Source organism: Ooceraea biroi, chromosome 4 (assembly GCF_003672135.1).
Source record: "Ooceraea biroi isolate clonal line C1 chromosome 4, Obir_v5.4, whole genome shotgun sequence".
Classification (NCBI taxonomy): domain Eukaryota; kingdom Metazoa; phylum Arthropoda; class Insecta; order Hymenoptera; family Formicidae; genus Ooceraea; species Ooceraea biroi.
The window spans coordinates 13,662,568-13,688,185 of record NC_039509.1 but is presented as its reverse complement, the minus strand read 5'-3'; the positions used below and the strand labels follow the sequence as shown (position 1 = coordinate 13,688,185).

General features: G+C 37.1%; 1 protein-coding gene across 3 annotated transcripts in view; it reads left to right on the top strand.

The window, feature by feature from the left end:
• The window catches only part of LOC105278329 (furin-like protease 1), a 220,195-nt gene extending 204,219 nt beyond the window's left edge, over positions 1 to 15,976 (top strand). For 2 of the 3 annotated variants that reach the window (XM_011337361.2, XM_011337351.2), the window contains one exon: positions 12,374 to 14,714. In XM_011337361.2, the coding sequence (XP_011335663.1) occupies positions 12,374 to 12,822 (449 nt within the window). In that variant the 3' untranslated portion in view covers positions 12,823 to 14,714. Of the gene's footprint in view, positions 1 to 12,373 lie in introns of all 3 variants that reach the window. The other variant, XM_026969219.1, reaches the window with a different exon arrangement.
• Positions 15,977 to 25,618: the final 9,642 nt, after the last annotated feature.

Sequence of the window (25,618 nt, the reverse complement as noted above, 5' to 3'; positions counted from 1 at the left end):
TGAAATTTCTTCTTTCCACAGAGTACCTCGTACCTCCTCCCCCCTCCCTTCTCTTAAGGCGGTCGATGTCGCGAGAAACTATTTTTGCCAGCAGATCCCCGACATTCGCGGAAGTTCCCTTTAATCAAAGATTCGTTTCTCGCGAGGTAAGGCGAAAGAAAACCGTCGTATCGCGAGGAACGTCGAGAGAAAGAGAGCGATTCCGATGTCGTTTGAAGCGGCAATGCGTGGGACGGAAATTCAAAGGGGGGTTGATTCGCAGACGAGGTTTCTCTGAATTTTCCATCTCTGATCAAAAGGGCGACTCGATCAGCGTTTTGCGAGCGGAACGTTCTGCTCGCGAGCGAATCATTTTAATGGTCGCGTGCAAAATGGAGACTCAATGCTGGAGAAGGATGTCTACACAGATAATGTGTAATTGTACCTTTGCGAGTGACCACAGGTGGAGTGTTTAGAATGTAGAACGTTAAATCTGCGACTTGGTCCAGAATGAGGACGTGTTCAACATCGTGGAACATCCCTTGAGATCTTTTTTGTTCGTGCCGACAAACGACCGACAGATAACTCGATTTCTCGATTGGGAGACCAATTGTGAATTTATACGTTGCAATTAGTTGTACGTGCATGAGATTGTAATTCGATCTCCAAGTATTCAAATATGTGAATTATCTTGATATGTTGATTCATCACACGTCTGTCCACTCACACTATCTCTTTCATATTCTCCTGTTTCAAAAATATTTCACACTATGTTTACTACTACTATTTTCTTATTTTTATGCTATTTTTATTTCTATCTTCCTCTGTGTTACTGTTAATGTTGTACAGATATAAATCAATTGTGATAAATAATAAGCTCTTTCCCCTTTCCTAGTTTTCCTCATTATCTGCTTTCTTCGATTACGATCCCAGTGCTTTATCTGATTTCGAAGAATTATTTGATGTGAATAGATAAACATGTTTTGTTTATTGCATCTGTTACTACCCGAAAAAAATTAATTCTTTTTTTTTTTTATTTCATATGGAATAATTGCAGGATTTCGTTTTTGCAAGATTTAGTAATAAAGTTAATTTTGTTAATATAGCAAAAGACTAATTACTTAGATTTTCTTCCGTGATATTCTTGTTGCTTTATTTTTGTATTTAAAAAATGATTCCTGCATAAATATAAGATCCGGCTCTCTATGTCTTCATTAGCCACGATTGTTTGGCACGCGTAGTATATATTTTTAGGAAATAAAAATCTCAAATACAGACTATGATAAATATATTGTCGAAAAGACTTTAATTATCCTCGTCTGTATCAATAACATGTACAATAGCTATATTTGTTAGTTACACATTGTGATTGCATTATTACATTTCATATCAACGTAAGCGAATGCTACGTATTTGTCGTTGGTACCGCAATTATTATGTTATCGTTTTTGAATAAGTGTGGAGCTGTTCACGCACATATCATTTCAATCAATCAAATCGCAATGGGTGCTGTTCTGTGAAATTAGCCTACGCTTACATATCTTTCTTTTCTTGTACGTATATTTCGATATTTGATTTACAAGACGTTGTGCAGGATGGTCTATGAGAAAATTATTTTGATATTTTAGACAGAGCACGAGACTTTCCCTCTTAAGCTTCAAATCTCTTAAACATCTCAGTGATTGAATCGTTCACACGTAAATAAGTGAAAAAGTATTAGTTTTAAAAGTTTCTAACACATAAAATAGCGTAATAGTGCGATACATGATTCTATGTATCAAAAGAGGAATGTATAATAGCATTAATAGATTTTTTTTATTTTGGACACTTTTCTATGGACCAACCTGTGATTCTCCAAGTTATCGCAGGTAAAAGAACACATTGATAAGAGAAGCACCGTTATTATCGGGATACTCTTCTCGAAATGTAACACACAATCCTTTAATTAGTAAACTTAAGATGCGAAGTAATTAGTAATACTTTGTATGCAGCGTGACTTATGTGACCGTACTTAGATGAATAATCTTCGCGTTCCCACATGCAAAAGCGGGAGCGACGAAATAAGTGATAATTTTGCGAATTACCTTTCTCGAGGTAATAATCACGTTACCTGATTTGATCAAAAAGCGTTTGATGCTTTTCAAACCGAAAAAATTCAGATTCTTCTCACGGCGACTTCGCACAGCATTCGTCTCGATATCTGCAAAGAGGTTTTCGGTAGCGTTCAGTTAGAATGTGTATTTAAGTGTCTCAATATAGACTAAGCGGAAATCGCGGGTGTGTATAATTAAGAAAAAATACGCTTCCGTATCACATAGGCGTGCGTTCTTCGTGCTGTACACGCGTTTATATTATAGTTACCTGCCACTTAAATTAACGCGGTACTTAAATTAACAAACCGATGAGTTCTCATTTTGCTGATTTTGCATGATTCATCCGAGTAAACCGTTAAACTTAATCTCGCGACTTTTCTACTGCTTTCTTTTGTTCTTCGCACGTGGAGCGTGCGAAGATACTTGCGCCATCGATCAAGGAACGATGATTCTTGAAGTGCCCATAAATAAAATTTCAACAGCCACAAAGAAAGTGAAAGAAAAAGAGGATACGGCTGATATCGCGGATTAAACATTGAAAAGCGAACGTTGCAAATTCAATACATGTGATCTCCCACGCGATAAATTGTTCATCGAAAGAAAGCCGTTATAAGACGAGGCATCGCGCGATACTTTAAACTATTGTCAATTAACCTTCTATAATCCAATCTTTGTGCAATCCATCCAAAAGAAATTGTAATATAATAATGAGAAAAACAAAACCAAGAATGTAATGTGTCGCATTACGATAATTTTGCGGTTTTTACAACAGTCTTGATAACAATCGAAATCCGTGTTGGCTTATAGAGGGTTGACTATTCGCGCTTTTCTGAGGAAACAAATAAATGTTCGATAAGTGGCGATCGTGATGAAAATACCAATAGAAAAAGCAGAGAAAGTCAGGAAAGATTAACTTCACGATTGAATGATCCATTGGGTGCTCATGTAACATATTAGAACCTCCTCAGATCTATTTTCTTTCTTGTTTATCACACATTTGACGTTAAATACTTTTTGTTTCATGTCGATTTTTATATCAGGGAAATAAATAACACATCACATAACAATAAATAAATAATAAATCGGACGACTACATTTTTAACGTCAAACGTGGAGAAAAATAGGGAATATGGGTCCTGAGGTATTGACTCTTCGTGAATGTCGTCGAGCTTCGCGGGTTTTCGCGAACGAGAAAAATCGCGGGATGCTGCATGATACTTCCCACGAAACTCGGGCACCAGAACTTGAACCAAAGTGCATCTCGCGATTCTTCTATTAATCCTCGACTTTACCGTAGTGATGTTCGTCAGGGAGACAAGGTAGCGAAGTTCTGCGACATAGTGTGGCTATGGTATAATAAAAATGAGAAGCGAAACGACTGAAAGGACTGGTGTCTTTCCAGGACTCTTATGACGAACAATCGTCGCTGCGGAATGTCGTTCCGCTACCATACAAGAAGTAAAGACGAAAGTTACATCGTAGAGTCGACGAGCTCGTTCGAGATCGCGGGAGACGAGTAGAAAGAGAAAGAAATAATTTTATTACGTGTTCTAAAATGAAATCCATTGAGACAGGCAGGAGAAACGCAAAGATCAACAGAATGCGCGAGAAGTAAAGAGAGAGAGAGAGAAAGGGAGAATGTATGTGTAGGTATGTGTGTGCGTGTGCGTAAGAGAGTACGAGGAATATAGAGGAAAGAGAAACTGAGAGCAACAGTGAAAACTACGAAAAACGAAAGTACAGACCGATTATCTATATGTATAGCGAATTTCAGTTCTCTCTAAGAGTAAGAGTCAATTATATTAACCAGCGTGGAGGAGTGTTGGTTTTACGAGAAAACCAAAAAAAATTGATATAAACGTGGATACTACAAGTAGTACAAGGAACTTTGGATGTGTTTTGATTCGTTCAGGTGTGACGTATCTTCCGAGATGTACAATACCTGCGACATCGCGCCGGGACAGCCGGGGGATTTCCGGTAACGAAAACGCGAGTTCTCTTTCTGCGGTAATTTCATCCCAAAGCTGTGATGTAATCTACATCGCGATGACAGCACCACTCGCTGCACTCGTCCGTAACGTTTACTCGGATAACAGATCGCGTGAAAATGAGTGAAGAAGTGTATCCGTAGATTTTCTATCATTTGTGTAGCTTTGTCATGCCGTTTGTTGCGACGTGGCGTAACGCATTTCCACGCAATCAGCTTCGTCAAATATTAGAGTAATATTAGAATCATTTCGATACTATATCTGCGCTTTTTACGTCATAAATTCCGGAGTGAATGTGCTTAATTTTATTGAGGTCGCGCAGAACGCAATCGTACTATGAGCGTGAAGCGGAAATTCAATTTTAATCAAATCAAATTCGATCAAATCATCCAGATAAGCAATTAAAGACGAGTTGATGTTTAATATCCGCTACTGTGCACCGATCACACGCACATGGCTCAACCGCGACAATAATTCGATGTAATGTGCACCTTTCCATAAAATCACTACTATAAACGTCGGCTTGGAAAAGCATCTCAAATAGAATTCTCGCGATTGAAAGAATCCGAGAAACCATTGAGGAATTTTATGCGAATACATAGTTTCACATACTCCGCGCGAATTACATTCCACGTTCAACGTTATTGCGTTCGTCGATTCTGCCTTCCAGGAAAATAATCGCAATTCGCCAGTCGCGGTGACAATTTTGCTCTCTCTCTTCAAAGCTGTAATACTGCCTTACAAAATGTATTTCTGCATTAAGACGGATAGGAAAGATAATTCCTCCCTTTCATCTCGAATCTTAATCTGAAACGTTAAGCACACTTTTCAGTTGCGCTTTCTCGCGTAAATGCTCTTATAATGTTGTGCCTTCGCGTACTTAGCGCGAAAGCAGATTAATTCATAAATGACGATGATATATACAATTAATAACAGAATCATGCAAGCTAAGTGCTTTCTCCAAACAGACGCATCTGCAACTCATCCGGATAAAGTTTTGTAGAATATTCTCTTTACATATTATGATACTCACGCAACTTTAATACACAATTTTATAATCACTTTGCACTGCACCGGATGCAGTCTACGCGCACAATCATTCTGCAGATATACACGTCCAAGTTAAGGCTATAATTATCAACATATTACAAATCTCAGAATGCACAAATCTATTCGAAGCAGACGCTGTTCCGGATCGCTTGGTGCTGTCCCCTCGCGATTGTCTGCCATATTGTTAATGTATCTACTGTAAATGTTTGTATGTATTGTAAAATGTATCTTGCTTGGAGAAGCGACATATCTTAAGTTATAGAGCTCCCGAGAAGGAAGGAAGAAGAGTGATGAGGTGCGATTGCGTGTCTCGCGCCGCGATCCTCTCGTTCGTTTCCCCGCTCGGCTTCGGTCCTTTTTTCCACCACAAGATTCTAACTGTCATATAAATGTACACACCGACAATTGCATCGACGAAACATCCATTTCGAGCGTTTGCAAAGTGTAATTTTCCGGAGGAGAGAACGCGGGGAGGAGGCGCGACTCGCGCGTGCGGGACGCGAGTGTGTCTGCTACATACATTTATGTACACATATACATAATACACGTTGTATAAGCAATGAAAAAACTACTACGAGTCATTATATGCGACATTGGAATTTGTATATCATGAACGAATTAAAAGAGGATAATCTCCTGAAGAATTGTCTCGTAGACGTTATTTATCCGCGGCCGCGCTCCGATCTCGCGCGAAAAGACAAAGTTGGATCGAAGAATGTAAATCGCATTCAAATTAGAAGCTTGCACAGCTTTTTTACAACATCGAGGAAATTTATTCAATGAATGCGTTTTTGACAAGGGCGAAAAGGGATTGTCACGCTTATATATCTTTTTTTACGAAATCTAGACTTTTCAAATATATAAAGTATTTCTAAGTTATTATGTCAACTATATAAATAGTTTCTAAATTTTATAGAGTCATCCCGATTATGAGATTAAATAACGATGATATCGTATATACCCCAGCGGACTCAAACACTTAATGAAGAGCATTTATATTATAAATCTGCTAAATACAGTCGCCGCTCTATGTAACATCGTATTTAATCGCAAGTGAGAAATGAGAATTTACGATTGGCTGAAACTTCGTATGAATGCGACGTGATTCCTTCATCCGCTTATCCTTCGATTTAACATGTAACTCATTCGGCTGCAGTCCTACCCATCCGCCGTCTACTAACTTGCACCTCACGATCCAATTAACGATCTAACATTGCCGATGCTCTAATCTCGATTGCACGAGGATGCAGGTATGTGCCAAACTAAAGCATGCTTCCGTTCGTGGATAAAGCCATACGACAGGTACAACTTCGGTGTATGAGCTATTCGATGTATGGGGTTGCCATAATTCCGTGATCGTCATCTAATTGAGCCTTTAGTTCCCATAGTTTCCATAGCTTTTGGAAATTTATATAATTTTGAAAGAGGATATTTAAGCCAATATTTATATATGAATTTTGACAATGTATTAGTGATACTAGAATTAAAGCAAGATATCCTGTGGAATCAAGATTATTTTATGAAATGCTGAATTATCATTTTATAATGTTTAGTATTATTTTTCTTTTCAATAAGCTTATTTTTCATTATGTGTAGTAAACGTTAATATTTCATTTTCCATTATGTGTAATAAACGTTAATATTTCTTTAATAATGTTTTAAAAGGATGTTGCGGGATTAAAAGTTCCAAAATTAAAAAAATTAAAATTATGTTATTTTATCGACAACTGTTTACAGTTGTCATTTCTTAATAACGTTATTATGCTAATGTTATTGAAAAATATTAATTAAGCATTTACTTTAATCATATCTTTTGAGTTACATGTAATTGATGTAATTTAATGGGTATGTTCTTTCAATAAAGAAAAACTAAAATACAATAAATGTAAAAGGAAAAAGAAATAATAAGTATCACGTTCCGAGAAAATCCGAGAAAAATTCCAAGGACCAACACTGGCACAAAGTTTGATTTAACTTTGCTGCATAGGAAAGGGCTATCATCTTCTTGCTTCTCATGAATAATTCAGTAATATTCAGTAAATAAACTTCGAAAATTGCTGTATGACCCCATCTCCGTTGTTTTGGCATTCATAATAAATTTGTTTAACCACGTTATGATTGTTAGATAACAATATTTATATTTTGAAAGCTACTAATACTACTAATACTTACATTTTGGAAATAATTAATATAGCTGGGAATCAAATAATACATTTAACATAAAAATATATTTTTTATATTTAGCTCTATACGCTCTATACAATATTAATTACTGACTTGACTTATTTTATTTTGTCATTTTCGAGGTACATCAATGCTTTTGGAATGGTGCATTGAAGTGTATATTTTAGATATGTATATAATATTTATATCACATGCATGTACAATATATTATTTTGCAAATGTGTTTAAATTGCATGTATTACTAATTTCACAATATCTTCTTTTTTAATCTATTTTTAACTGTTTCAAGTTTTACTATATTCGCAGCACGTGACAAAAATTTAACAAAATACATAAAAACTCTGTAACATTGTTACTCTTTTTTTGGAAATAAATAATACGTGACTATATGCGCGCTGAATTCTATCAGATCCCATACTGAAATTATGATTTTCTCGCCACGACATATTTTCCAGTCTTTCGAATCGTGCATTACACTCGAACGTCAAGAAGATGTAATATGAAAAATAACGAAGTAATTTTATTCATTTCACGTTACAAAGAGCACATTTCGTTCCTATTTATGCACGTGTCTCTTTCGTTATTACATATGTATATTCAAATTATTCGAATTATCCTTATTCTTGCATTATTTTTCAGAAATGCGATTCGTTTGATTTACATATTTTATTCAAATTAATGATTCGCCCCACGTCTTCTATAGAAGCATCTATTCATTCTATCTCGATTGAAACAAATGTAAACTGGAGAACGTTGAAAGATGGCACATTAGAGTCGCGTGAGCTTATGAACAGAGCAGTTCTGATACAGTTATTGCAATCTTGCCGAGACAAAGATGGTTAATCCACCGCGTGAGAATAACTCTTAGAGATCTGATGATTAATACCTCCTAACTGGACAGTCTTAGTTTGACCAATCATTTACTAATCATTCGAGCGTTAAGTTGAAGTTAATATCACTGATCCTATTAATTCATTTCAACATCCTTGCTCGTGCACAGAACGAGATATATAACTAATCTCACTAATCATTATTTAACTTGTTAAATCGACGCGGAACTACGTTTATTACTTTCTTTTCTGCTGTATTTCGTCAACTCGATCGTACAAAAAGTTCCCCATCGATACATCAATTGAGCGTTCCTCGCATTATACCCGTGCTGAAAATTTCCAATTTTTGAATATTGCTGGTGAGAAAAACGGGAAACGCTTCTTCGGCGGACGTGAAGTAGAAATTGAGTAGCTTGCGAAATAAACGGAAAGATCACGTGCAGTCTCGCAGTTGTCACGCGTGCGTCGCTTTATTCCTTTATCCCACAGCAGGTTCAGGAAACGTATTTAGGTACTTGGGCTCGCCATGGTGGCAAAATTCCGGACGCGGACTTTCTCAGACCGGCAGCCAACCATCACCACCACAACCACATCCACACATCCACAATCGCACACAAATAAACAAAAAATAAACAGCCCTATCCCTGATTGCTTCACCAGCACGGTGAGTCTTACTTCTTCTTCATTCTATATAATATCCTATTTTAATCCTCCGTCGTGATTTAATACTCTCAAAAGTACCTGGATGCCTGGGCGAACGAGATTCAATCTTCTTCAATCGCGCTCTAATCTGACACCTACGTAGCTTTCATAGAGCATCTTAGGAAAGATGTACAGAGCATCTTGGGAAAAGATTAACGCTTTTGAGTTTCTCTTTTTTTCCATAGAAATTTTAATAAAATTTGTAATAAAGTTATTTCATAAAGAACGTAATGTATAATTACCTATAAAGTCAGTTAATATTAATTGTGTATTGCTTTTACGATATTTTATTGAATATCATAACGTAAAAAAAAACATTCTGTACTTTTATAATAATATTTTATATTTTACGTGCAGACGATGAATAATCTACATATGAACATTTTCATATATATCCAATATCATTTTCATATTTATCATCATCGATGACTTCGACGACATAATAATTAGACTGATTGTTAATTATCAAAATTAATATCAAACGTAATTCAAAATCTGTAGCGAGATTTTTGAGAGATAGATGAATTCTTCCAGGTTTCATCTACTTTATACTTTAACAGAAATGAAAGATATTTTCTCATTTCGCTGCTAACAGTCCTTCCCGCTTTTGTCTTTGCATGTTTCTCTTTTGCTTCTATTTTGCTTCTATTATTTCTTGTATTAAAGAATCTTTACGTGTATTATCCTGCAGACAGAAAATCGCTTATTAACTATAACTAATAACTATTGGTACAATTATTGTTGCCAACAAAATTGACAGCTTTAATGCAAGTTCATCAGCGTGGAACTCGTATAATGTTCAAATATTGATGGTAATATTAATCGCGTAAAGATGCTTTCATGTACGCAGTGCGCCATTTTCACCTTATAAAAGTAAAGTGTGGTGGTAGAGAAATATAGTTAAATCATTGGTAATGTTATACTTTAACGCTATTATCAATGCCTGTAATTTTTCTGTAAATAAACTTTCTTTAAGTATCATGTCGCTATTTCTGAAATTTATCTCTCTTTTTCTTTTTCTATCAAAAATAAATGATCGAATTATTGATATATCGAATTATATCATATTCATATTAAAAAGAAAGCAATATCATATCATATATCTTATTATAGTTAATATTGATATACTATATCAATATTAATCCAATAATAATATAATTATTGGAGAACACTGAAAAGAGATCTAAAGATATTCATAAAATTTGGAAACTATTTTTTAAAATGATATTCTTCATTTCTCACTTGGTTTATTCTTTTATATATACAGGGTGAGGCACCTAAAATAGGCCACCTGAATATCTCGCCTGCTATTGGTGATAGAATAAAATGTGTCAGACCAAACTTGCATGGTTTCGAGGGACACATAATTTGTTCTAAATAGTTTTTTATTAGGTGGACGCGTAGAGGTCATATGAAGGTCAACTTCGTTTTTTTAAATGGTATGATGTTTTTTTACGTACCATCTAGTAGAGCGTTTGAAGATGCGCACATTGATCTACGGGTCAAAATCATTCAAGGTCACTGAAGGCTAAAATTTCTAAGTGCTAGAACTTTTTCATTTCTGAGTTTACGGTATTTTCAATAGCAGAGAACTCTAGGCAATATAAAAAAATATAGATATCAACAACTCAGAACTTCTCGGAAAAGAAAAAATTTCGAAGGGCTAGAACTTTTTCATTTCTGAATTTACGGTATTTTCAATAGCAGAGAACTCTAGGCAATATAAAAAATAATGATAACAACAACTCAGAACTTCGCGGAAAAAGAAAAAAATTTCTAAGGGCTAGAACTTTTCATTTCTGAATTTACAGTATTTTTAATAACAGAGGACTCTAGGCAATATAAAGTAAATTATTTTCCCTTGTAGTTGACCTTCAGTGACCTTGAATGATTTTGACCCGTAGATCAATGTGCGCATCTTCAAACACTCTACTAGATGGTACGTAAAAAAACATATCATACCATTAAAAAAAAGAAGTTGACCTTCATATGACCTCTACGCGTCCACCTAATAAAAAACTATTTAGAACAAATTATGTGTCCCTCGAAACCATATAGGTTTGATCTGACACATTTTGTTCTATCACCAATAACAGCCGAGATATTCAGGTGGCCTGTTTTAGGTGCCTCACCCTGTATATACGTAAAAAGGAACAAAAGATTATGTTAAAAGTAGCGTAATAAAAATGGAAATTTTATGGATATTAATCCATATAATAGATGATAGATTCTATACAATAGATAAAAAAATGGAGGAAAATAGCTCTAAATGAGTCTTCAAAGCTTCTTTTATTTATTTCCTAGAAATAGATGAATTGCTTTATATCACAAACCATACTTTATACAAAAGCGAGCATGAAAATGGCGATGTAAATTATTTATAGATAGCAAACGTTGTAACTGTTAATTCCATAGACTCGTTATAGTATTGCGTTTAATAAAAATTGCACTATATACATGCAATAAAATTGCATCCACATATATATGCGTCCGTTTGACATATTACGTCCAAAATGAGCGACAAATATTACTGATTTATGTATGATTTTTAAATGAAGTACAGCATGGCACATATATGCTTTTGCATGTTTCGCAAATTTTAAAAATTGTAGTGTTCAAAGCTTTGCTGGTTTTCATTCCTCATTTATTTATTCGAAAATCGATTTATTCTCTTGAATTCATTTTAGTATCTCGAACGCGTGATTATACCTTAAGAAGCAGTTTATTGTTTAATTATGAATAGTAGATATATATATAATACTTCAAGCTTGGGCGAAATAATTTTTTTATATCTCAACTGATAGATATTTCATTTAATTAATGTATTTTATCGACTTACTGAAAAGAATATTGAAGAATTATCTTTTTTAATTTTCTTATTTGCAATAGACAAGTTGAGTAATATAAATTAATCATGACTTGACTGAGTATTTACTGAGTGTGCACATGAGAAGCTTTGTATAAATTTCAAGCAGTTTGTTAATATTTCATGTAATCGCGTCATTCGCCCAAGTTTAATGCACATTGGCCAAAAAATCTGAAATTGTGACACTTCATTTGCTGTATCTTATAAGATAAGATTCTGTTATTATAGTTTTATTTTTATAATCTAAGTGTACTCAAATTGAATATATTCTGCAATATGTAAACTATACTGAGCAACTGAATGGCGTTACAAAATGGCAAAGTACAAAATTCTCATCTTGTCAAAATAAATTTATATCATTAACTTAACTATTACAAATAATTCTGGCCACGTAACTTCCGTCAAATCAATCAGAAGACCCATAAATACATTCTCAATAGGAACTACAACTTTTGAGTCATTTCGAACCCATCAATTTGTATTCTTCGTACGTAACGCCATTCATGTTCGTCACATCGCACGCAAATTCGAGTGCGACACAGCACAATACTGCAAATAACAGCCAACAACAGCCAACACTAGCGACAACAGCACACGATTCACAAGCTTAACACGTACAACAATAACCGCCGAGACTAGACAAGAACGAGGATGGCGTCAATGGTGTATCTAATTTTTCAGTGTGCACGCCGGGTTGGTACGGCAGCAACGGCAGCTGCCTGCAACAGTGCCCGTCCGGGACTTACGCGGTCCAGGACGACAGCGAGGCCGGTGCATTTTGTGCCCTGTGCCATTACTTGTGCCTGTCCTGCAAAGGGCCCAGTGAGACGGACTGCGTCACCTGTCACGCGGACTCGGAGCTCACGCGGAGCAACGGCGCGATGTTCTGCGTGCTGAGCAGACTCTCGTGGCAGATGCAGTACACAGTATGGTTCAGCAGGATGACCATGGCATTTCTAGTGAATATGTGCCTCATGATCGTCATCGTCGTCTGCCTCGCGCTCTACTGGTATCTCCGCAGACGCAAATCTGCCCACAAGTACAGCAAGGTGTCGTACTCCGGCAACGGCGAGGCTCACGCGGACACGGAGCAATTGCGGGGAAGCACTTGTATCTCCGACAGCGAATGAGCCGCTTAACGACGAAATATCCTCCAAAGGAAGCTGCAATGTCGCATCTCGCGCGAAAACGTCCCCTGAAAATATTCCCTGAAGAATATTGCAGCGATATTCTCATGATATTCTCGGAATATCGCGAGAAGTTTCTTTGCTTTTTCTCAAAGTGTTCTCACAGTATTATCGGTATTCTGAGGATATTCTGAGAGCATCTTCGTGCGAGAATATAGTTCGCGAATATTCTGAAATTACATCGAAAAGGCGCGTGGTAGTTTCCGCCGGAATCGACAAAACGTAATCTTCCCCGGAAGATGCAAGTGCAACAAGGACACTCGTTAAAATACGCGACACGTATGGCGGATACGATCGGTCAATTCAGCGCTCGGCAAATCGATCAGAAATCAAAACGCAAAAGCGAAAGGTGTATTTGAAGGAGGAACTGCGCAAGAATATTTTTTAGATTTCTTGTTTCCGTGGAAATGTTTCTGCAATTTTATTTGCTGCGCCAGTTCAGGATTGCGCGTTCGGAAGTTAAACTCGCACTCTTGCGAGCGTAGAAACGTTCCTTTGTAGGAGCAACTTGTGACACGCTTGGACCATAAAGCGCTAATGGTGCCGCCAATCTCCTTTGAAATGAAGCAATCGTTGCGTTACAACGTCAATATTGTAGCGATAGCTCGTAACGGCGGATCGTTTATCGATCGCCGCTAGACTAACGTGGATTAACGTCCCTTGAAGCTAGTAAGTGATTTCGTGTGACTCAAAGTGTGAGTCTTAAATGCAGAAGTCCGTTACGCGATTAAAAGTGAGTGTAGCGTGTCATTGTCTGCCAAGATTACCGACAGGCCTAAATTTTTATTAGATATTTAATCAGTGCGAATATTATTAAGTAGCTTATTAATCAGACAAAATAAAGCATCACATATCAAAAGAATAATCAAAATTGAATTAAAGCATGGAAAATCAGAACATTCCTAGACATCTGCGCCTCAACGCAAGAACAGACTTTGTTTGCAAGAAAATACTTTGTTTATTACATTAACGGATTTTGCAAATCGTCGAGTTCCTAGAGTGGAGAGCAACACGGCGCGATTTAATTAATGAAATTACTAAGCCGTATTATGTATGCATTGTGCATTAATCTGAAATGTATTAAGGGATCAATAATATTTATTAAACTTCACAGTCAAGCGTAATGTATAATGATTTTGTTATTTAAGTAAAAGCTAACACTGAAACGTATTTTTGTACGAGCAGTTTACCTCAGTAATGTGATACATATTAGTAAATTATAGATTATAAATTTTGTCTCTGCTGCAATTACCCATACTTGTTACCAGTAATCATTGAATCACAATGTACATTGTTCTTGTTAACGTTGTAAATTTAGTAAAGCAATAAAAAATAACACAAATTACGAAAACAGATCTTTATTATGCATCTTCTTTATTATGCATGTCTTTAACGATTGTCAAAATTTTTGCAAAAAAGAAATATGGATTATTTTGCTAAAGATTTATTCAACTTTATTTTTGCTATTGCAAAATTATTTCACAATCATTATACAATAAATTGCAATAGTTGGTTTTATATTCGTTTAAAATGTAATAATTATTTTTAAATGTAATTAACGCTTGACTTAATAGACTGCATCAATCTGAAGCATCTATACTCATTTACGAGCGTGATGCACGCAACATACAAAGTTAATGATACAGTTTTGTTTATTTTAATTTACAGTTTAACTGGACCGTCAGTGAGCGTCCGAGAAGCCAAGTATCCAATGCCAAAATATAAAAATTACGGGTAGTGGAGTCTGACAAATATTACTTACAATGATGAGAAAAATGTAGACGTACACACATGCACATACATACATATACAGAAATAAATGGACAAACAGATTACACATAATTTAATTTCCCTTTACATTTCATCTGAGGTACACATTCGCATACCACATATGTATACATCGTGGAACACAGCGTAGAATTACCGTTGTGGATTGAGTTGCAACAGTAATTAATTCGCGGAGAGAGCAAAAATCGCCGTTAACAAGCGCGTTCCCGTCGCAATCAGTGATTGGCTGCTTATCCCAATCAGTGAATTCATCCGGTACAATTGACAGAGGGTTTCCTGTTGTTACGAATGACGAAACGGCTTGCTAATTGTTGCCAATTAATATTGCTTTGGCCTTGCATTCTTGCTGTCGAATTGCGAAATAGAAACCTATTGCCGAGGTAAGTATATATGTATTGTATGTATACGACACACGCATTGCAATCGAGCAAGGTGCCAGATAGGACCGGCAGGGATCATTAAATAATACCTGCTTGTTTCTATTTGTTTCATACGTACATGTAAAGATGGTATCATGGCATAACGTAATTGAAATCCGAAACTTCGTGTAAAGCTATCGGATATTAAATCGGTTGCCTTGGTGCGTCGTGAAAAGCTTCGTAAAAAGCAGACAGCAGTGTCGCGTTACATGTATTATGTTTTCAAAAAAAAGGTGTTGCACGTATTTACTGCTCGCCGATCGATATTTGCGGTTCGACAAATAACGAATTTCGCTACTGGATTCGTTATTGTAAAAATATATCAAACATGCGTATTTGATACGACGATTGTTAATATGGAATATATATTCCATTAATATATATTCCATATTAAAAATCGTCGTATTAAATCGTCATATGCAAGCTAATGTTGCAGTTAGATAAGAGATACGCAACGCGGGTATAATTTAAATTACATATAATGCGCCTCATATATAAAACACAGTTATGGATTCAAATAATTTGTTCATGATACGTGATGCGCGTGCCCGTTTGCAACAGATCTGTTCAATCAAGAACGAGAAGAATGTTCGATAGATCGTTAATGCAACAAAGTAGCCTCAATAAAAATATATCACATTACTTCTCTGCAATATATCTCTTTGTTATACATAAATATTGGTTATACATAAATATTGACCAAACTGCGCTTTTTCGTATAATTCTGGTCTTAAAAATATTCTCGCAGCAAAGGAGTATGGAAAATTGTAAAAATTTTGTGGTACAAAACCAATCGTTATGAAACTTGACACAAACTTAGTACGAGGTAAAATATGAAGAAATCTAACTAAAATCGACCGGCTAAATGAGTGGATCCTGGTCAAAAAGCAGAAAATGTGTCCAATGACATTTTATGAAATTCTATGAAGTACACACTCCTCATTCATGTAGTCGACAAAGCTGCAGTATTTGTGAGGAGCCATTCACGAACAATGTTATTTTATTGCCAAAATTAGATTATATAAGTGGTAAATGGCACTGCCGCCACACGATTCATTGGACACATTTTCTGCTTTCGATTTTAGTTAGATTTCTTCATATTTTACCTCGTACTAAGTTTGTGTCAAGTTTCATAACGATTGGTTTTGTACCACAAAATTTTTACAATTTTCCATACTCCTTTATAATTAGAATATCAAAAAACCAGTACTCACTCCCATATTCTCTAATTACTCACTACTCAAAACTGAATGCTCCAGGATTATCGCTGACGAAAAATCGATTCCAAATTAGCTGAACAATATGTCATCAAGCGTCGATTATTACAACAGCGAGATATCCTGCATGCTGCATTATTTATTTCACGTTCTAGTAGAAATCTGTAATAAAGAGGAAGCATGTGTGTGCATCACGCGCTGTGCCGCATACGAAATATTTAAAAGTCCTCGTTAACGTCACGTTCTCATGGTTTAGGTAAATTGATTCGCGCGAAAGGCAGCGGAAATTATTCGCGACATACATCATCGACGCGCTGTCACATTCGATAATTCGAATTTATCGGATGCGGTTGTTGTAAAAACAGATGATGCCCCTAATAAATCATGAATCATAATTTCGCGTGTGCTCAAACGGCACATCTGCACTGTGAGAACCGCGACTAATAAAATTCTTCCCTCGCTGTGCACCCATCTCCTCCGTGAAGCAAAGTATGTATGCAAAGAGCAAACTGCCGTTGCGTCTAAACGAGCAGTGTTGTTCTTACGAGTACGAAGCAAGAACGACGAGCAGTTATCTTGGAATCGCGATCCAGCATCTATACATCTCTCCTCGACGATGTTTGAGACATATGGTGCTCCTCTTAACCGGAAAAAACGCAAGATTGTGACGAACAGCAACATCAGGTAAGTCTCCAATAAAACTCCACTTAATGAGGATTCTGATTCACTCGTCGCATTGCACAAGATATTCTCGAAGATCTCTCTTGCATAAGAAAGTTAATAACTTATCATTGCAGTTATTTAAATCAAAGTAATAATATGCCTTTCTGCGTAAATATTTTAAATTGTCTGTATAAATATTTTAAATTATTTTAAAATAATTTATGCTGATTCTGATATGATTGTGTTGCACGAAGATTGATAGCGCCGGAGACGACAGTAATCTCGTAGCACTTCCAAGCAATTGCAACCGTTACGCAACGGTGACGTAATTTACTTTTCTCGCCCGTTTTTTGCCGATAACTTCTTTTCATTTCTTTCCTCTCAAGCCACGACGTGAAATAAGGAGGAAGTAATCGTCCGGGAGGATACAAGGCGGGTTGGCGAGAAACCAAATTCGCGCTATCGTCCTGGGAGACATCAAGAAGCATGCATGCACGTGCACACGACAGTATACATATCCCTCTCGGTGTGTAGCTGCAAAACAGAAGAGATAAAAACTTTTCGTATTTCACTTCCCACTCGTTAGTCGCGCAAAAAAGTTTAGCTTCATTTGGCGACATTCCGCGAGCCCTTGTTCGCATTCTCCCGTTCTTCGATCTGAATCGTCGGAGGTGACTTAAGAATTTAGCAACAGGACGATAGAATGGAAAAAAACTTGAAATATATGAAGAAAAAAGAAGATACATATTCAAGTTAGACAAGAAAGATAAAGATGAGACTTCAAATGCCAGGAAAACGTGGATTGCTTTTGAATATTCATTCAAGAATACAGAAGATATAATTCTGTTTACAACAAACCAGAATAATTCGTCCACTTCAATAACGATTGCGCGGCAACTTAATCCGTTCAGCATTTTCTGCGGTCACAGGTCATAAATTATGGTAAACCGGCTTCCCTCTCTGTTCACACGAACAACTTTTACACCTCGCGCGCTAACAAACACGTCACAGCACAGACGTTGCACGTCGTAATGGTCTCCCAAAAAGAAACACCCGCAACCGTCAATTGAACATTAATCATTGATAAGATTTCTTGAATGTCGCCGCCAGTAATAAATGTCGTTTCGTTTATCTACTTTCCTTCCTTTCATACCGGCTGGCCCATAAAACTTGTCCGTTATGGTTAACAGCATCGTATTTCACTCTCTCAATGCATGCAAACATAGACAGCTTCATGCAAAGGACAGTGTAATAAATTGCGGAAATATTTACGAAACGGAAATTCGAAGCCGAATTGATATCTACTAAGGCAAGCCGGATTGAAGCATTATCAAGGATACCAACAATAACGGGAATAAATTCATATAATAAAAAGGACTCGACGAGGTAATTCCGAAAGAATAAGAGTGTAATCGTAAAAAACTCCTTGAAATATTCTTCCAACACCGTGACAATAAAATTGCTCGTATCACATAATAATAAGACGGTTTCATAATGAACAATTGTAGGGAAAACGGGTGGGATACTCGACAAACTTATTATATACTTCGAATATATATTAGTATATATTTTAATACGGATACAAAACTCTTACGACTCGCAACACGATGTGCTCGGTATCGTGGTCTCGCAGGATCTCTCCTTTTTTCGTCCTCGTGCTCCTTATAAATCCTCGGAAAACGTTTACGTGAAACGCCGTATGCTTTAACCTCGAGCCGACATCATAACACGCCGAGCCGGATTGACAATAGTCGAGCCGACGTGATAACAATCCGAGTCGGTCGCTCGTAAATCTTACATCTATTAATTGCCGATTCTTTTAATGCGGCCGCTTTCAAACAACATAAAATAATAATACGCCGCTTATGTTCATACCGCAACCCTACACAATGATAGTTCGCCATTGGATGCTAGGCGGAGGGTAGCTAAAGATTAGTGAAAATGGTCGCGTACACTAAAAACAGAACGAGCTAAGATATTAGCGCCTGATCGAAGTAAAAATAAGGAGTCCATTTGTTTCTCCGAGACGTGTGTAAAGGTAATGTCACACCAACGAGAAGACGAATGCATACTTGCATCAGATATACAGGGTGCCCTGTAATAATCGCCTAACTTCTCGTATGCCAATAGTGCAGATCGAGATGAACAGTATTGGCATACGAGAGATTAGGCGATTATTATGGGACACCCTGTATATCAGATATCGATTGATATTTTCGAATTATTACTAATATTTGTTATATTGTTAATAATTATTACTAATATCTGTTATCTCTCTTTCTGCACAGGACATCAGCGAATTTCCTTCCTCCTCATCATTTTCAGGATTCATGTAAACTTTACTTTTAATATTTTTTGATTTCGAACTAATTTATTTTCTCTAACAATAATAAATTTATAATATATTGAAGAAAAAGTTTTATACAAATTATTATATATATGATATATATTAATTTAGTCTTGTATAATAAAGAGTTTATTAGTAATATCATGTAATATAATAACGAAAAAAGAAAGTTATTTACTGTCAAGTGTAATTTTTGATTATTATTCTAAAATCGAGTAAAATAGGATTTACAGGATCAATTACGATAATATTAAAATGGAAATGGAATTTTATTTCGGAAACTTGCACCATTGACCGCGAATGTAGAACCACCTATTCACGTTGAAAGCGAATTCCATCCAACCGGTCGCCAATGGAAATTTTAAATTAAATTACGGCGGGAATTATTCCTCGTAATGGAAACTCACATCAGGAAAGTGAGCGTGAGCGAATTTTGGGGCATTATTATATAACGCGATTATTTGGATTCTGCTTTATGCACTTTCGACGTCATCGATTCTCTGGATTTACGTTTATGAGTTGTTGATTCGAACGTGGTAATACTACACATATAAAAGGATATAGAAATTCCTCGATTATATAGGACGAATGGAGCAATTTGTAATTTGATAAAGTTTAATTGTACGTTACCGTTAATATATCTGTCAGTTAATATATAACTTATTTTACGCGTAATTAAATTGCTTTAGTCCCGCTTGATACTATCAATTCACATACAATTACATCACTCACAATGCATCACTAGCTATTCTGCAAGTGATATCGCTAGAAATTATTGACTAACGTGACTGCATTTCGTTATTATTTTAATATTCATCTTGTAGTGTGTTTCAAGTATTTATGTAGTTTAACTTGCCGCATGCTGTCTATGCTATGTGATATTTTTGTCATATCGGAATATTTTACAAACTTCAATATTCCGTTTAATATCGCAATAAAGCAGACTGATCGTACTTGTTATAAATTGATAAGCAGATAATGGTAAGTCAGTAAATGTACAGATGGACATTCGTTATTTTAAAAAACTTATTGCACACGTCTGTTTCAAAGAAACTTCTGGTTGCATATTTTATTGCATACGTCATGCCTGGCGATCTCTGAAATACAACATTGACTATTCTCTATTGTGAATATTCTTCTCACATGAGACTACCATGCAGAACACCGCATCTCGCTACCAATCATTTATGTATAACACAAAATACTGGCATTATAGTACCTATATAGCAAACTTTTTTTTATTAGTGCCATGCGGATGCGTTCAAAAGTGCAAGAAGTTGAATGCCATCAGCGCCGATAGAATTTTTATTAGGAAAGAGAAAGGAAAGAAAAATACTTTTAATTAAAAGCATTTACATGAAAACGTAAACTTGTAATTAAATATTTATATGAATTTTTACTTTGTCACGCGGCAGATTACAACGATGACATATTTATTATTTTCCGCTTTTTTCTATTCACGAATTGCCGACTACGAGTCAGCGAATGCAGCAATCAGACACAAATAATGAATATGTGTTCGGCTGCAAAGCACCGGGACGCTTTTGTGATATTTACTCACGAGCTCGTCCAACATTTCGCTACACGAAAGAGCAATTTGGCGTTACGCGTGAGATCAAAGAGCACAGGCGCGTTCATAACACGACATTAAATGCGAGGTCCGTCGAACCCAGAGTTTTATAGATATTGGAAACTCGTGTGCTCTGAAATCACTTCGTGCAGTTATTCAGACAAAAGCGAGACAACTGCAATGCAATTAAGGGCAAAGGTACAAACGGCACGACTTGACGCGACGTTTCTCTGATGAACTGGCCAGCTAGTTTGCACGAGTTCTGAAAAACTGGAATTGCAATAGAAGCAATTTAATAATAGAACAAAAATATGACTTTTAAAACTTAGATTTTCCATCTTTTTCAACAATTTTGATGAAATATTATTTTGTATAAATATACATATATAATATACAATAACACACATAAATATACGAATATAGTTTTCATAATTTATATTTTTGGCATTAAATAAAACTTATAATTTATATACACATGTTCACTTTTTTCATTCAACTATTGTCTATTATTGTTATATTATTAACGGCATATTTATATTAACATTTGTTAACGGCTATGCGTCACGCGAAGTGATGTAAAGCGCCAAAATTTTTACAAGTGCTCGAAGACTGTGCGTCCGCGAGATTTCAAATACTTTATTATATTGTGCTTGATAATTTAATTAATCAATCTCGAGGCAGTTGATTCAATAGTTGGTGAATGAAATGCATTTAATGAGTGGTGAACACACACACACACACACAGAGGATGCCGTTCATTGTCAATACTCGTTTAAGTTAGTTTTCTGTATCGGTATACATCATAGAGAACCGAGTTCGGTAGTCCTCCGGAAGTTAGTCGGCAGGAATTTAGATATCGCTGTAATCAATGGAAGTCGAGTTACGAGAGTGAGATGGAATACACATACAATACACACACATACACACGTGCGTGCGCGTGCTAATGAAACAATAGAAATCGCGAGCACATGAAATGGTCCATTCGGCTATTTGCATTTGAGGTATTCGTTGTGCCGAACACTGATCGCGCACTCCCACGCATCATGATCGCGTAAAGGAACACTCAATGCCGCGCTTCTCCTCATTATGGCCCTTTGGTCGAAACACGGCCAAATTCTGCGATTCATTCCAGAAATATCGGCGGCGAGGTAGTATTCAATATTAACAAACGTGCAGTCAGTCTTAATATCTTCGAGCAATCGCGATATTTATTTCCAAATCGCTTCGGTGAGATGAACGACAGGGAGATGACAACGAGATGCGAGGAAAACGCAGCGGAAAATACATTACTCACTGAATAAAGACAGTTGACGGATGGATATGCAGTCAATATCTGTTATCTTGCGATCCGCGACGTGCAAGATTTGATTTACGACTATTATATCACGCAAGTTAACGTTTATTGATTGTGTCTGAACTACAGAAAAGGTGACAATGTCGCTTTTTCTTTATAAAGATTTAATGGATACTACAATAATGCACGTATATACATATTTATGCGTTACTCAGCATACGCCGTACATGTACAAGAGAGACGGAAATTTTAGCAGAAGCTAGGTAGAAACTAATACTTTATCCTTGTCATCGGTGTACCACGGCCATGACGGGGGTTTTCCATCGATCTGCTGTTTTCCCCGATACTCTCGAAACATGCGAGGGTGAAAACCATGGGGGAGAACCGTCGGAATGGACGGGGATCGACGGACGGTAACGCTGAGTTATTCAATAGCACGTAGACTCGTATTCCCGTTTCGAGACGGTTCCCGCGGGACTCGTATCGTTTCATCTCGATCCCGTGGGTATGTCCGCTATATACAGTATTGTGACCCTGGAACGTAGTTTAGCGAGTTTCGTGCGTATGTACGTACTTGACGAAACTCCGAGTGATTCTCGTCGTTACGTATCCGGTGTGGAAAATGGAGCGCACATTACCCGTGTGTATAAAAATCCTTCTTGGTAACGGAAAAAAAACTTTCGAAAAAGAAATTCGGGGATTTGAGCTATGGAATCCATAAGTGTTACGCTGAGTCGGATTTGTATCGATTTATGTCATTACAGAGATTACCGTGATGTGAATTTTTGCATAGAGAAAATGATACATTTTTCTATGTATGAAAAATATTATATATATATTTATAATATATTTTTCTTAGAAAAAGATGGATATGTTTATACAATAATCAGATAATAATTATAGTGGAAATAAAAAATTCAATATTCAATATTAATAAAAATAGTTTATTGCACTTAACTTTTTATATGCAATGAAATTAACTAATTCGCTTAAAGTAACTCGATGACACATTTATTAAGTACACATAGTATGCACTGAATACTTTATTTAATTATTATACTAATCTCTTTGGAAGACAAAGATTCTCGACATCAGGGCATCAGGGAAGTATCGATCGACACAAATAGCTTCGAAGTGCATCAATCAATCATTCGAGTTCTCAGACTGCATTGCATGCAAGAGCAAAATTCCTGCGGCGACCGCTTAACTCTCGACTACAACCTCAACGAAGAACGGAGTAATTTGCGACATCACCGCGTTCCCTGTACAAGAACAACAACTTGACGTTTCTCGTCTCGCAGCACAATGTATTTTTTGTTTTTCCTTTTAGAATCCGCATCTAAACGTCATATATTCTCCTTCAGAACTCTTCGAAGCTCTCGGGTAACGTCGCAAAATTCAGACATGGAACCTTAAGCTTCAACAATAGCGTCGCGATCTAACGATAGAAATCCCTTACTTATTTATGGGGGGCTCGATTAGCCCGGAAAGACTCTTTCGACTACGTCTCGTTCCGTTTCCGGCCCTCAATTCAACTTTGAGAAAGCGAACAAGTATTCCATGCGAAAGACGACGTTGAATTTTTGCTTGCAGCGGGAATCCACCTTCACGCTCAATGGCCGTTTTTTTAGAAGTTGGAAGATAGTAAGCCGGCTTTGTCGACGGCCGATGCGGAAATTCATCACTTTCTTAAGTCGAAATTCTGATCGCGCACAATGACAAGCAAGAACATAGCCACCCGCTAAATTCACCCTTTATATATTATCATTAAAAGTAGTCAAAGCGATCTCATTTTCTTTTAAGCACGAGAAACGTGAAAACTCTCAAATGAATCTCAAAGCGTCTTTCCTACTTTATTTTCACTCGTTGCCGCCCGTTATATGATAATCTCCGAAATTATCACGAAACGCAATTTCCTTCATTTTAATAGCCGCAATTCCCGCAAGCCGTTCTCTAACTCCTTTCATTCTCGTCGTTAAACGTGAATTTTCGATACAAGTTTCAATTACGGATCCTATTAAAATAAAAATTCAAACTAATCACAGCTAAATCAACTCACATTAGTTTTAATGCCGTTTGTTGAACTAAAAGTAACCGCTAAAAGTAAAAGTAATATCGTTAAGAAATTATATTATATTATTATTTCTTCAACTACCGATTATGGAAGAATTCAATGATGACCAAAGCGGAAATTGTCATTGCGGACTGGAAATACGATATTGTTCTTCATGGATAATCGGTTAACGATGTTTCCTGATCGGTGCCGATTAATTGAAGCGATCAAACTTTTACGTTGTTGTCCCATCGGATTCCCATGACGGACTTGATCGGAACGATATCGCGTGATATAGCTATTGTCACTTTTGATAACGCGTAAACGATAGACGACGTTCCCTGGTGGCTCATAATTGCAGCGATATTTCCCCGAGTCGATGGTTTTGAACATTGCAGGTGGAGGGTAAACTACGGGCGCTTTTCTTCCGCTTTTCTCTTTTTCCACGGTTTTTCTCATTGCAACCGCGATTAAATGCTTTCAACGTACTTGCCTCGCAGGATGGCGTCGTCAACCGCACGGCATTGTGGAGAACTCGCGGAGAACGCCACTGCTATCTATCTATCGTCGCGGAAGGATAGTTCTTCACACTGTGGTATCTTTTGCCAAGCTGTCTTACTTTCGTCACGCGTTTTTATACGGTCGTTGTTGGAGGAAATTAAAAGAACGCCATTAGACAACGCTATAGCGCGCGTGTCACCGTGAGAAGCGTTAGCGCAATTCGGAGAGCGTGCACCCCATTAACTGGCGCGGGAGTTCCCATATCTCGTGCCGCGAATGCGCGGACTGTTAATTCTGAATTTTACATCCACTGTGATCTCGCAACGTCGTGCGCGCGGATGTACACGGTAATGCGATCCCATGGAGAATAACAGCGAGCATGGCGGATACCGTAAATAGCGGCCGGCCACATCAGTTAACAAAGTTTTAAGCATTATCTACGATTTGATCTCGTGTGCGCGATGTTTCGGGACGCGGGAGCGGGAGCGGCCAACGAAGACAAAGAACGTTTCCCGTCCCGTTTATTCGCGGGAACATCGTGCGGCAATTCGCACGCGGACTTGGACTATCGTTCCACGAGCCATTTGATAATTTTCCGTCTCGTTAGTTAACGTAACGGGTTTAGTTACTCCACGTGGACGTGAAATATGGTACCACGCGCGCGCGGCAGTTCCCGGCGGCTGCCGGCATCGTCGCGTGCATTAACGAACTTAGGCTGCCTACGAGGTGTGCATCGCGAGCAGTTTTAATAATTCCGAAGGTTTTTAAAGCGACCCCTGAGTGAAACGACCGTGTTCGCCGACCAGCAATTTCAGTAATGGCAATCCGCAATCCGGAAGTTTCGCGCAAAACATCGAAGTCCCCCAGCCTCGTATCCGATGACGCGG